This window comes from Neoarius graeffei, chromosome 1 (assembly GCF_027579695.1).
Source record: "Neoarius graeffei isolate fNeoGra1 chromosome 1, fNeoGra1.pri, whole genome shotgun sequence".
Classification (NCBI taxonomy): Eukaryota; Metazoa; Chordata; class Actinopteri; order Siluriformes; family Ariidae; genus Neoarius; species Neoarius graeffei.
In genome coordinates, this window is record NC_083569.1 from 1,602,139 (window position 1) to 1,616,887 (window position 14,749).

Genomic DNA, 14,749 nt, shown 5'->3' on the forward strand with positions numbered 1-14,749 from the left:
GGAATACAGAAAAAATGCTTTCCCTTATCACGTTAATAATTTTTTGCAACCATAGGCTTTGCATTCTGGCACTTTTCCACAATGTTTTGTACATCTGGCTATGTCGCGGTGTCAGGAGCAGCGAGCCAATCAAGATACAGGAAACCTATCAACAATTCTACGTTATGCTGACCTTTGACACTGGCCAAAACAATAGTAATATGGTTGTGCCCTTAAGTAAGCAGGAACAGAAATGGAAAAGATTTTATAGCATTTTTTAATGCAATACAGTGTGATAATAGAGGGTAGTCAAAATGTATTTGAGCAAAACATGTAGCATTTCTAGCCTGTGTTTGGTTTTCGGTGCAGGTACAGTTTTAAAGCCAACCAGGTGTGACCCTGCAACACATCACTTACATTCTTGACAACAGAGAATGAATGAATATCTCTCTTCTTAATGAGAGGACTGTCCATGATCTAACGTATTAACCTTTAGACGCGTGTAGAACAATGGTAGATGTGAGGGATGGGATTTTGGAGGAAGGAAGCAGGTTCTTTGATGGTCATTTGACACAAATTAATTCTAACCAGAAATTCTGACAATATTGTAATTTTAGGATTTGCATGAAGTAAATAAAAAGATGGCATATGTATACACACTTTTTTTTTTGGGGGGGCGGCGCAAAGTGGCAGTAGCTGTTTGTATGTTCTCTGCTTCCCTCTATTGACTGCAAAAGACCGAGCTGGCTGTCTACTTGCACAATACAGTACATTTTTATTCACTGTTTACAGAGCAGCCTGGCAGTTGTATTCTCTTCTCAGTTTATTCAGAATCTGCTGACTTTTTAAATTGTTTGATCTTTATCTTTTTTTTTTAAATCAGGACAGCCTCTCAGTTGATGGAGAGTCGCACAGCAGCAGTGCTGATCTTCCTGTAAGTCGGTTCCTTACTTTCCCTTCTTTTTCTTGTTCTCACTGCTGCGTGTCTGATGGAATTCATTCCTCGTCTACAGGAAAAGTCAGGAGGAGTGCTGAAAGGCTTTTTCAGCCGCTCTCCCAAACCAGTTCGGAACTGTGCTGATGGGCAGGTAGGAGAAACATCAGAAGAGTGGAGAAAACGCACTCTTCACTTGCATTTCACTGATCAGAAGTGCACTTAAGAGTGGAACAGAAACCAACAGAATTCAGTTTCTATTCTCAGTTTCTTTTAAGTTTGTTTGCTTTTTAGCTTTTTAACTAAATCTTTTATCTTTAAATGTGACTCAAAGTCCTGGGAGAGCACAGCACACAAGTTCATCTCTGTGTGGACAATGAACGGCTTGTTGAAGTCTGGGTTACAGAGGACAGGGCATTAGTGAGGGCCTTCTTCAGGGAATGGAACATGTGCTCTGGTCCACTGGACTTTCTCCATGTGTCCTTTTTTGTTGGGTCTGAGTGGGGAGAGGTGACAGAGGTCATGGGCCAGAGGTACTCCCATACTGCCTCCGATTTTCTTGTCCTGGGGTTTTAGTAACCCATGGCCAATGCAATATCCCAGGTACCGTGCAGTGGTCAGCCCCAGGTGGCACTTGTAAGGGTTAGCAGTGAGCCCAGTAGAACAATATCCATGAGGCATTGTAAGATGGCTGGTGCTCCAAGGAGGCCAAAGGGGAGGACCTGGTCCTGCTATCGGCTGGATGTGGTTGAGAACGTGGTTTGGGGCCGAGCTTCTGGCATCAGGGCTAGCTGCCAGTATCTTTTGTCGGTTCACGGGTTGAGACGAAGCGGGCCCTCCGCAGGTGGTCGATCAGCTCATCCACTATGGGCAGAGGGCATCTGTCAAAGCCCGAGATCTCACTGAGCTTCCCGAAGTCATTGCAACGTCTCAGACTTCTGTCAAGCTTGGGCACCGCCATAATGGGGCTTGACAGTGGGCTGGTGGACTCTTCGCATATGCCAACTTGCAGCATTCTAGCTACCTCTTCCTCTATAGCCCAGTGGCATGCCTTTGGGACACAATAGGGGCGCTGTCTGACCACCATTTGGGGGGTGAACTGAATGTTTCTTCAGTTCCTCAGTCACAACTGCTTGACTTGATTTAAAGTTTAACTTGTTTAAAGCTATATGGCCTTTTGGTTTCATAAAATCTGTGAAATTTAGTTCTCTCTGAAATTTGGTCATTGTGATATGTTTATTTCTGTAATATCTTAAAAAAACCCACGCACAGGTTATTCTGTGGCTTGGAAGTTATTTAATTTGAGGGGATTAAAGCAAATAATGTGCATGAAATCGCTCGCTTCGTGCAGTCAAGCAGACAGACAAAGTCCGATGTGCGCATGTGCAGGTTTACCTGCTTCTTCTTTTGGGTTTTACGGCAGCTGGCATCCAGTGTCGCATTACTGCCATCTACAGGTTTACCTTGACTGTGCATTGACCGTTACATCATTCTGTTGCTAAACGACCAGCTGATCACACCGAGGTGCTCGCTATCGCTAGTATTTATTAGTTTGGTCCTTCGCAACATATCTTTTTCTTCTCACTTTCCATTACTGTAATCGCTCTTTCACATTTAATTCGCACGCTCACATCCTCCATGTTTGTCTCCTCCTGTTTTTAATTTTGTACCCCACAATGCCTTGCGCAAATGGGGAAAGCCCACCACGTGATGCAGTGGTGGCTGGTAGTCTTTCAAACAGGGGAGGCTGGTCGGTTACGATATTTCCAGATTTTAAAAGAAAAAACACATCAATTTTGCCCATACTCTTGCCTCTGATCTGGCTGATTGTTGGCAGCGTCACAAACTGTGAAATAACAGGTTCTTTTGGCCCATTAGCCTACTGTCCAATATACATGATGGTGGTGTTGGGGGGGGTATTTTAACATTTTATATTTTAAAATTGTGGCATGCTGTTTAAAAATTGACCTCGGCTGTGTTTTTGTTTAAAAATGTTTTCCAAATTGTAGCTGTGTTTAATTCATATCCAGAAAAACATATATTCCAATATAATATACTCGGCATAAACATTTTAAATAGATTCTATATTTTTGGTCCATCCATGACATATTACTAAAGTAGCCTATTTACTGTTGTTGATGTGGGTCACTTGCTGTTAGCCAATTCACTTTCTCGTACCAGGAGAGCTGAAAGGAACGAGTATTATTCCCTACCTTTTTCACCAAGTCAATTTGAGGCGTTGGTCTACCCTGCTCTTTAATTTTAATTTTTTCCTCGAAAGGAAGACTGGCAAATGGCTTCGCCAAAATTAAATCAGCAATGCTTGGCATCCGTGCGCAGCTTTCTTGCTAGCTGACTAGCCCCCTCAAGTTCAAGTTCAGTCACTCAAATAAATGAAATTTCTGGAACTAAGATAGCAAACTTGACAACACTATATTTACACTTTATTTACAATGAAAATATATACAAACTAAAAAAGCTGGTAGAAACCGTATGTAATGAATGAAATCGAAATGTAAGCTGATCTCTTACAATACACCATAGCACTTGCGAATCCGCATGAGACTGAACTGATGTTGCCGGATACTGCTGACGTTATCCAGCCCAAAATATGTTCAAAACCCACCAAAATGCACTTAAAACCGCCCAACTGGGCAGGAAACCCCCCAATCTGGCAACACTGTACCGCTACTTGTCTATAGTTCAAACGAGCTGTCAATCAAAGAAAATATCTGGCCGCTTTCACCAATCACCAGTCTCCTCACGGAAACTGCCATGTCCCTCCCATGTGAGGCTCGGAGTCCGTGGGCGGGCATTTTCGCAGTATTTGTCCAATAACCGTCTTGCATTTTGAGATTGAAAAGCGCATAGCTCCCAAATGCCATTGAAGTCCACTGAGGCTGGGAGTCCGTGAGACTCCGTGGGCGGGCATTTTCGCAGTATTTGTCCAATAATCGTCTTGCATTTTGAGATTGACAAGCACATAGCTCCCAATCCACTGAGGCTGCGCTGCATCGCGCTGTCACGAGGGGGAAAAACTCACGCACACATTAGGCGAACTGGGGAAAGTTATAACGGAATGATTTTGCACTGTAGTTGGGTTGAGCACATATATTTCTATTATTCTGGATCTGAAATAGCAATGTTATAAGGTCGGCTATAACATAAGCCTAGCACAAGTCATCCTACACGATGTTCGTCATTTTTAGAGGAGGCTGAGCCTCCCTCGTTGTCTTAGAGCAATCGCCCGTGACGTGATGCATGACGTAGTATCTTGAATTGAAGCAAGAAAAAAGTAGTGGAAAATTTGGGGCCACATGGCCCTAAATTCATCAATTGTTCTATTTTTAAAAAAACCTAATAAAATTGGAAGTCTGTGATTCGAATTCAGTAGCTTTCTATCCACTAATCAAAAATAATTGGGTGTCAGGGAAAATCCTTTTTATGACCTAAACTTGAAAAATCTGAAAGGCAGTCTACCTTTAACTTGCTTCAAAGTTGTTACACTAACACTCGCTCATTTATCACCTTGAAAAGAACCAAACACAATCTAAACAATAAACGAACAACACAAGGACAACTCTGCAGTGATGCAGACTGCTTACAATAGCAAATGCTCAGCAACTAAGGAAGGAAAATAATGAATTTATAAATAGGAAGTAATCAGTAGAAACACAACACGGGTGTGCACAAGTACAGGAAATAAGTGCAACAACACAGGAAGAAAGGAGGCTGCCCTCTGCTGGCTTGGGGGTGAACATGTAGAACATGACAGTGTGTGATTCCTAATATGAATCTTGTTTTTTTTTTTTTTCCTTTTTTTTCCCGGCTAGGATTCTGGTGCATCAGTCAACAAACAGCAGGTCAAAGAAGGTGAAGATGAAGGACGTCAGGTAACTAAACATTTCATAAAAAGATGAGTATGAGGAGAAGATATGAAGAGCAGAAAGGAAGATGAGGGGATGGCTACATTTAATCACTCTGTCTGATAGTGTGGTGAACAGATTAATACACCAATAGAAAGTGTGTCGCATATTTGATGGTCACAGAGGCACAGAAGAGACACAGATATACTGGGTTTCTCTGACTGCTGCACGGAACCTGAGGAGCCTGGTGAACTACAAGAACCCAAGTGGTTTAGACCTCAACTGCATGTTGAGTGACCAGCGCTCAATAACGGACTACAAATGGAAGAAAAACAGTGATGTATGCAGTGATGACCACCTCATGAGCAGATGAGTTTAACGGGCACACTGCTCACTTTGAGGTGAACAGTACCTACCCAGTTGTAAGGCTTCCTGTAGCGCAGAACAGCTGTACCAGATGTGTCCACTTCTTCCAGAGCGACTTATAGAATTGAAAGTTATTTTGAATTATTTTTACATTAATCTAATTTAATACATAGGGCCATGATAGGGGAGAGGCTAAAGAGGAGACCTTGGGCACAAACCTGCAGGAGTAAATCAGCCAGCCCTAGGAAAGCACATACCTAATTTTTTGGTTGTGGGATCGAGGTATTCCCAAATTGCCTCAATTTTTCTTGTCCTGAGGTTTCAGTAACTCCTGGTGGCATTTGTGAGGGTTGGCAGTAAGCCCAGCCTTCCTCAGCTCCTCCAAGACAGCTTTAAGTTGGTACAGGTGGTCGCTCCAAATGGATGAGTGTATGCTGACATCAAGTCAAGTTTATTTTTTTTCATCATTGAGATGCTGCAGCGAACTCGTGGTGGAGGCATAGAACAATGTCCATGAAGTGCTGTAACATCACTAGTGCCTCGTGGGAGGCAAAGGGGAGGACCTGGTACTTTCAGGGGCTGGACGTGGTTGAGAAGGCAGTTTTGGGCAGATCTTCTGGCATCAGGGTACCTGCCAGTATCCTTTTGTCAGGTTGAGATGAAGTGGGTCCTCTGCAGGTGGTCAATCAGCTCCTCCACTGTGGGCAGAGGCTAGCTGTCAAAGTCTGAGATCTCACTGAGCTTCCTGAAGACACTGATTTCCATTGAGCTTGGGCACTGCCATGATGGGGTTTGACCGGGGGCTGGTGGATTCTTCGAACAAGCCATCTCGCAGCATTCAAGCTACCTCTTCTTCTATAGCCCAATGGCATGCTTCTGGGATATGATAGGGCTGTCTGACCACCACCTGGGGGAGGTTTTGAGGTGTTTGATCATGTGGGTCCGACCTGGTTCTGCTGAAAAGATGTCCTCAAACTGATCCAGCAGTTCTCCCAGTACTTGTCACTGTCTGGTGGTGAGGTCTTTACCCTCTTGGACAAAGTTGTGCCTTGGAGGTTTTGTGAGGATAGTGGTCAAAGCTGAGATTGGCGGAAGTGGTTCTATCCATTGTTTTTAGAAGTTTGACGTAACACACGAGTAGACTTTCACTTACTGGTTTGCTACAGATGGTAGTTGATTGGGGGTGTGTGCAATTCTTCACTGTTAAGGGCCCTTGCAAGCATGCCAGGAACTTGCTGTTGGCAGATGGGAGCAGCAGAAGGATGTGGTCACCTGGCTGAAATTCTTGGGGCTTGACAGGGTGGTTGTAGATTCTGCTTTGCTTGGCCTGGGCCTCAAGCATGTGCTGGCAAATGATTGGTGCCCCCTTGTTAACCCTTCTTGTATCTGTTGCATATGCTCCATGGTGGTGTGAAATGGAGAGGTCTGTTCCTCCCAGGTATCTTTGACTAGAAATTCTCTGACATAATGTCATTGTTGGAGGATTTAAGGATCTGCATAAAGTCAAGAAAAAATACACTTAAAGGTATACTTTTTTTTGGGAGAAGGGGAGGTGGAGATGATGGAGCTGTCGATGGGAGGGGGGGTATAGCGGCTTCTGTTTCTGGCTGCTCTCTGCTGCCTCCTCGAGGCACAATACAGTACATTTTTACTCACTGCTTACAGAGAAGTCTGGTATTTGTATTCTCTTCTCCATTTATTCAGAATTTGCGGACTTTTTAACTTAAAACTAGTTGTCTTCAAATGCGTTTTTTTTTCTTTGTAATCAGGACAGTCTCTCAGTTGATGGAGAGTCGCACAGCAGCAGTGCTGATCTTTCTGTAAGTCTGTTCCTTACTTCTTTCCCTTCTTTTTCTTGTTCTCACTGCTGCGTGTCTGATGGCATGCATTTCTCGCCTACAGGAAAAGTCAGGAGGAGTGCTGAGTGGCTTTTTCAGACGATCTCCCAAACCAGCTCAGAACTGCGCTGATGGCCAGGTAGGAGAAACATCTGTACATCAGAAGAGTGGAGAAAACGCATTCTTCATCTGCTTTTCATTGATCAGAAGTGCACTTAAGAGTGGAACTGAAACCGACAGGAGTCCGTTTCTATTCCAAGTTTATTTTAAGTTTGCAGATTTTTTTTTTTTTTAAAACTCACACTTTTATCTTCATTTTTAAATGTATTTGTGAAACTTGGAGTGGGTGGGTGGAGCACAGAAGTACGGCAGGCCAGAACTGAGTTTCCAAAAACTCTTTATTGCGACACTTTTCAGCGTTACACTCTCCCAGACACTCAGACGCGCACACACATCAGTCATCTGGTTGGGGAGAGCTCCAGTCCCCTGCTCTCTCCCTCCTTATACAGTGGAGCAAAAAAGTATTTAGTCAGTCACCAATTGTGCAAGTTCTCCCACTTAAAAAGATGAGAGAGGCCTGTAATTTTCATCATAGGTACACTTCAACTATGAGATACAGAATGGGGGGAAAGAATCCAGGAAATCACATTGTAGGATTTTTAATTAATTAATTGGTAAATTCCTTGGTAAAATAAGTATTTGGTCACCTACAAACAAGCAAGATTTCTGGCTCTCACAGACCTGTAACAACTTCTTTAAGAGGCTCCTCTGTCCTCCACTCGTTACCTGTATTAATGGCACCTGTTTGAACTCGTCATCAGTATAAAAGACACCTGTCCACAACCTCAAACAGTCACACTCCAAACTCCACTATGGCCAAGACCAAAGAGCTGTCAAAGGACACCAGAAACAAAATTGTAGACCTGCACCAGGCTGGGAAGACTGAATCTGCAATAGGTAAGCAGCTTGGTGTGAAGAAATCAACTGTGGGAGCAATTATTAGAAAATGGAAGACATACAAGACCATCGATAATCTCCCTCGATCTGGGACTCCACGCAAGATCTCACCCCGTGGGGTCAAAATGATCACAAGAACGGTGAGCAAAAATCCCAGAACCACACGGGGGGACCTAGTGAATGACCTGCAGAGAGCTGGGACCAAAGTAACAAAGGCTACCATCAGTAACACACTACGCCGCCAGGGACTCAAATCCTGCAGTGCCAGACGTGTCCCCCTGCTTAAGCCAGTACATGTCCAGGCCCGTCTGAAGTTTGCTAGAGAGCATTTGGATGATCCAGAAGAGGATTGGGAGAATGTCATATGGTCAGATGAAACCAAAATAGAACTTTTTGGTAAAAACTCAACTTGTCGTGTTTGGAGGAGAAAGAATGCCGAGTTGCATCCAAAGAACACCATACCTACTGTGAAGCATGGGGGTGGAAACATCATGCTTTGGGGCTGTTTTTCTGCAAAGGGACCAGGACGACTGATCCGTGTAAAGGAAAGAATGAATGGGGCCATGTATCGTGAGATTTTGAGTGAAAACCTCCTTCCATCAGCAAGGGCATTGAAGGTGAAACGTGGCTGGGTCTTTCAGCATGACAATGATCCCAAACACACCGCCCGGGCAACGAAGGAGTGGCTTCGTAAGAAGCATTTCAAGGTCCTGGAGTGGCCTAGCCAGTCTCCAGATCTCAACCCCATAGAAAATCTTTGGAGGGAGTTGAAAGTCCGTGTTGCCCAGCGACAGCCCCAAAACATCACTGCTCTAGAGGAGATCTGCATGGAGGAATGGGCCAAAATACCAGCAACAGTGTGTGAAAACCTTGTGAAGACTTACAGAAAACGTTTGACCTCTGTCATTGCCAACAAAGGGTATATAACAAAGTATTGAGATGAACTTTTGTTATTGACCAAATACTTATTTTCCACCATAATTTGCAAATAAATTCTTTAAAAATCAGACAATGTGATTTTCTGGATTTTCTTTTCTCATTCTGTCTCTCATAGTTGAAGTGTACCTATGATGAAAATTACAGGCCTCTCTCATCTTTTTAAGTGGGAGAACTTGCACAATTGGTGACTGACTAAATAATACTTTTTTGCCCCACTGTATAGGGCGTGGTCACTGGGGAAGACACACAAACACAGGTTAATTGACATCAGGTGCAGTGATTCTGCCACTTACCTTCCCTGACTCCACCCTCTGGTCACAGACTGACGCTTGACCACGCCCCCGCTGCCACAATATTGAATATTCAATTTAATAAGTGCTTTATTATTATTTATTATTATCTTCTACCCGTTCCTTTCTCTTCCCTTCTGTGAACGTGTGCGCGCGTGTCTGTGTTTCAGGGTGATGGGAGCTCAGACATCACAGAGAAGAAAGAGAGAGCAGATGAAACCCCTTCCATCCCTCCAAGACCCAGTGAGGAGGTACAGTGTGTTACAGTATAACAATGAAAAACAGATTGTGATGTTAGATTTTTATTCATCAGGAGTTCAGAAACTCCATCACACACCATCTGAGTGTGAATCCAACTGACACTGATCATAATCAGGTGCAGCAGATACAGTATTTACTCAGTTTCTTCAACGCTCTCTCTCGCGCCATGTTCACACTAGCAAGAAACAAAACAGTGTGTATGTGTGGGCGGGCGGGCGAAACAGAGCTGCAATTTCAGTGACTGCGGTTTCAGTTTCACCGCAATCATAGGGGTGTTCTCTCGCCTTGTAGCGATTTAATAAGTATCGTTTTGTTGCAAGTATGATACTTAATTAGTGCTTGTGTGCGCTTCTGATTCGCACTGTAGCGTGTTTACTTCAGCTGATTGCTGATTACCTAAACGCGGCTGGGTGAGCGTGTTCGCTCCTGACTCCGCCGCGGATATTTCATTTGGTTGCTTGGCTCTGTATTGGTACTTTGACACTGCTTGTTTACCGTCACCTAATCCATATTTAGGTAAGTGGAATAAACAGCGGTCATGTTTATGTGCTGATTGTCTCAAACCTTTAAGGTAAGTAAAGTATTTTCAACTAAACCGGTTATGAGTGAGTCCACTCGGACTTCGGCAGCCAGCAACCTCTAATTATAAGTTTCAGTTTCACCGCGAGCACATGGGTATTTTCTTGCCTTGTAGCTTGTTTATTTCAGCTTTGATTGCTGATTACCTGAACGCGGTTGGGTGAGTATGTTCGCCTGACTCCGCCGCGGATATTTCGTTTTGTTTGCTTGACGCACTGCTAGGCTTGCTCAGCTGGAAAGCAGTTTGGGCTGTCGACTGCCCCCAGCACCGAGCGACTACGCTCTGCCTCCTAAGTCTAAGAAGCGCCCTAAGCAGCCATCACGGGAGGCTCCCTGTAGGTCCAAGTACCAGAAGGTGGGCACCTTGGCTCTTTTTGTATTGTATTGATTTATTTCGCAATAAAAACATAACATGTAAACATAATATAAATATTACGGAGGATAACACAAAAGTAAAAATACTTTTTTCCATTATGGTCCTTCAGAGCTTGCTGAGATTAAGGCTTTGCTCTATAACCTACAACCGCCTGAAGCACAGCCTGCTGATGCTCTCGCCTCTGCTGCTTCATTTACTCCTCCTGAGCCACAGCCTCCGGTGCTGTCCCCAGCCGCGGAGCTTCAAGAGGAGGACGTGCTTTCCACTATGGTCAAGCCCGCGATAAAAATGGCGCCTGGGGTTGGACACGGCACCATCTGAAGTACGGATGCAGAGTGCCCTTTTTAGACTCCCCCTCTGCTGATTTTCACTGTTCCACCTTCAGCCCCCTTTAATGAGGAGCTGTAGAGATACAGGATGCGTCCAGTCAGGGTCTGGTCAGCATGGAGGCGTTGAGACCCGACGCTCGCTGTCCACGGCCACAGTGTCGTTTGACCGATGACTTCATCAGGAAGAGCTATGACGCTGCAGCACGGGCTGCACGCATAGGCAATTCGTTATCTCACCTGATCCTGGCCCAGTCTCAGGCTCTTCAGTCTTCTGGAGCAGACCCATCACTGCAGAGCCTAAGCGAGGCCTCGCTGCAGGCATTTGCTTTCATGTCCAGGGAGCTGGGAAGACTAATGTCGTCTTTAACTCTCGCCAGGCGTCAGGTATGGTTGGCTCAGTCACCACTCTCAGATCCCTGCAGGAGGGCCCTCCGCACTCTCCCAGTGATTCCGGGACAGCTCTTTGGTGCCGCCGCACAGGCACGTCGGGGTACAATTCCCACTCCGGAATTGACTACTCCACTCCGGCGGTCGGACACTTCACCAGTCAACAACTTGCCTACTAGGAAGTGGTAACATCGGACCCCTGGGTTATATCCACCCTCTCTCAGGGTTACAGCATACAATTCAGATGACGACCGCCGAGATTTCAAGGGGTCAAAATGAAAGCTCTGGCAGTACGCCAGGAGGTCTTGACCCTCCTGGAAAAGGGGGCCATCGAGCCATTAGATCCACCTTCACAAAACAGTGGGTTTTATTCCACCTATTTCATCATCCCCCCCCCCCCCCCCCAAAAAAAAAGGGGTGGGCTTCGCCCCATACTGGATCTGAGACATTTGAACGACCATCTCAAGGTCTTCAAATTCCGTATGCTGCGCACATCCGATGTCTTAAACAGCATCAGACGGGACGATTGGTTCACAACCATCGATCTGAAGGATGCATACTTCCCAGAATCTTTATGAGATTCGTCACGGCAGCACTGTCCCTACTTCAGAGCAGGGGAATGCGTATCCTCCCCCTACCTGGATGACTGGTTGATTGGTTCTCAGTCAAGGGTAGACGGGCTCAGCGACCCAGCCGTGCTGGTTTCTCACATCACCAAACTTGGGCTCAGGATGAACCACGCCAAGAGCTCCCTTACACCCAGCCAGAAGACTGTTTTTCTTGGCCTTCAGCTGGATTCTCAGCTGTTGAAGGCAACCCTGTCTTAGCGACGGGTGAGCGATATTGTCCGACGGCTACATCGCTTCAGGAAGGGACGAACCCTGACCTTCAGGTCTTTCCAGATACTACTAGGTATACTCACCGCAGCCTCGTCGGTAGTTCTGTTGGGCCTCCTCACACTCAGGCCTCTACAAATCTGGATGAACAGCCTTGGGTTACATCCACAACATCACAGGCACAGGCCAGTCAGAATCACGGCCAGTTGCTCCTCATGTCTACGTCCATACCCTCTCGCAGAGAAGTAGTCGCCACCGATGCATCACTGATCGGCTGGGGCACAGTGTGGCAGTGCAGGACTGCCCGGGGCGTATGGGCCCTACAACAGCAGGGACAACACATCAATGGGTTAGAGCTGCGGACCGTTTTCCTCGCCCTGAAACATTTCCGTCCGGTTTTAGCGGGTCGGCATGTCCTTATAAAGACAGACAATACATCTGTGGTCTATCATATAAACCACCAGGGCGGCACCAGGTCACTACCTTCCCTGAAAGCTCACTCGGCACCTACTGACATGGGCTTACCCTCGTCTGGTGAGCCTGAGGGCAATGCATTCACCAGGAGTGAGGAACACTGCTGCGGATCTTCTGTCACAACAGAACCCCGATCCGGGGGAGTGGAAGCTGCACCCGGAAGTGGTGCAGAGTATTTGGCTGCAATACGGCAGGACAGAGGTGGACCTTTTCGCCTCCCAGGCCACGACACATTGTCCCCTGTGGTTTACACTGAAAGAAACGTCAAGCCCCTTGGGCCAAGACGCACTGGCACACGAGTGGCCACAGCAGCTCCTATATGCTTTCCCACCACTCCCGCTAATTCTGCCCACTCTCGAGAGGATCCTCAAGGAGGGTCACAGGGTGCTGTTGATAGCCCCCTATTGGCCGGGAAGAGTCTGGTTCCCTACCCTGTATGGGTTGCTGCACAAGGAGCCTTGGTGTCTCCCTGCACGGATGGACCTCCTGTCACAGATGGAAGGTCAAATTTGGCATCCGAACCCAGTACGGTTGCAGCTGTGGGTGTGGCCTCTGATGGGCCCGACCCACTGCTAGCAGAATGTGAGTCGACCGTTGTGCGGACCATCCAGTGTTCCTGCGCACCTTCCACCAATGCACTCTATGCCAATAGGTGGAAGCTCTTTGTAAGTTGGTGCCAAGCACGCCATCAGGAACCGGCATGTTGCCCGATACCGGGGATTCTCAGCTTTTTACAGTCTCATCTGGACGAGGGCCTTGCACCCTCCACCATCAAGGTGTATGTAGCGGCTGTATCCGCAATGCACAACAGGGTAGACGGGCTGACTGTGAGATCCCACACACGGGTGAGCCACTTTCTTAAAGGTGCTCAGCGCATAAGACCCCCTCAATGCAGTCCAAGACCAGCTTGGGACTTGCCTCTGGTTTTAAGTGCACCGTGTAAACCTCCATTTGAGCCCCTATAGGGGACGGAGCTCAAGTGGCTATCTTTAAAGACAGCCGACGTCATAGCTAAAAGGAATGCTAAGAGAGCGGGTGAACTACATGCCCTGTCTATCGGCCGGGAGTGCTTACAATGGAGCCCGATGGCACGGGTGTAACATTGTGGCCTAATCCTTCGTTTATGCCCAAGAACTTCTCCTCCTCTTCATACACCAATCAGCCCCTCAGCCTGGAAGCCTTCAGACCACCACCTGAGGAGAATGAGCAGGGCCAAGGTCACGTCCTTCTTTGCCCAGTTCGAGCACGGAGGGCATACATTGAAGCGACTGCTGCATTTCGGCAGTCGGATGCACTGTTTGTGGGCCACACTGGACATAGGCGCGGCCATGCGCTGTCCAAACAGACTGTCGAACTGGACCGTGGAGGCCATTAGCAGCAGCCTCCCGGTCCCTCCCCACATCCGAGGCCACTCCACTCGGAATGTGGCTGCATCATGGGCAGCTCTACGTGGAGTTCCACTCTCTGATATCTGCGCCGCTGCCTCATGGGTCTCAACTTGCACATTTGCAAGGTTTTATAGGGCTAATGTGGCCATGCACAATCCACTGGCCACAGCCACCCTTTTCAGCCATTCGTAGGGTAAATAGGTCTTCCTCGTGACCCTGTTGGTATTAGTCATCCGGGTGCTTAAAGCACCGCCTCTGGCGGTCAGGAGAAATGAAATAGAACGATGGTTACGTATGTAACCGCGGTTCTATGAATTTCAGATGACCGCCAGAACTTGGCCATCACTCGGAAGGCTGACGAGAAGACTGCCAAGAGAACGCTTCCGGGGTGAACGCACCTTAAGTACCGGTGCAGTGACATACGTCACCCCCTGTCGCAAGCGACCTTGTTGGTATACACACACTCGAACTGCATGCGCATGTGATGGACATCCGGGTGCTTAAAGCACCGCCTCTGGCGGTCATCCGAAATTCATAGAACCGCGGTTACATACGTAACCATCGTTTTGTGGGTTTTCCATTTGAAAACTGGAAACTCCCTGCTATTGGATTTCTGATTTAACATAAAATACGAAATCAAATAAATGTTATAAATTCAAGTTGGTACACATGCATGGATTAGATGAGGGTTTTTTTAATGAACTGAAATTAAATTTGAGATTTAATGTGGTAAAAGAGGACATGAGGACGGTTGGTATGACAGAAAAAGATCTGGAGGAGATGGAGGGACATTATCTGCCGTGGCGACCCCTAACAGAAACAGCCAAAAGAAGAACAACCACCGAAATGAAATACCAGATTGTTTACTTATGTATAATTATCTATCTTATGAAACTATCTAGTATCTTAAGATTATTTGGATCATTATTTTAAAACTTACCAAGTGTGAC

General features: G+C 46.4%; 1 protein-coding gene across 5 annotated transcripts in view; it reads left to right on the forward strand.

Annotated features, from left to right (window-relative positions):
* The window catches only part of LOC132890661 (nucleolar protein dao-5-like), an 88,695-nt gene that overhangs the window by 53,843 nt on the left and 20,103 nt on the right, over window positions 1–14,749 (forward strand). For 4 of the 5 annotated variants that reach the window (XM_060927738.1, XM_060927765.1, XM_060927756.1 and 1 more), the window contains 6 exons: window positions 863–913; window positions 993–1,067; window positions 4,747–4,806; window positions 6,915–6,965; window positions 7,048–7,122; window positions 9,340–9,420. In XM_060927738.1, coding sequence (XP_060783721.1) covers window positions 863–913; window positions 993–1,067; window positions 4,747–4,806; window positions 6,915–6,965; window positions 7,048–7,122; window positions 9,340–9,420 — 393 coding nt within the window. The remainder of the gene's footprint in view (window positions 1–862; window positions 914–992; window positions 1,068–4,746; window positions 4,807–6,914; window positions 6,966–7,047; window positions 7,123–9,339; window positions 9,421–14,749) is intronic. The other variant, XM_060927775.1, reaches the window with a different exon arrangement.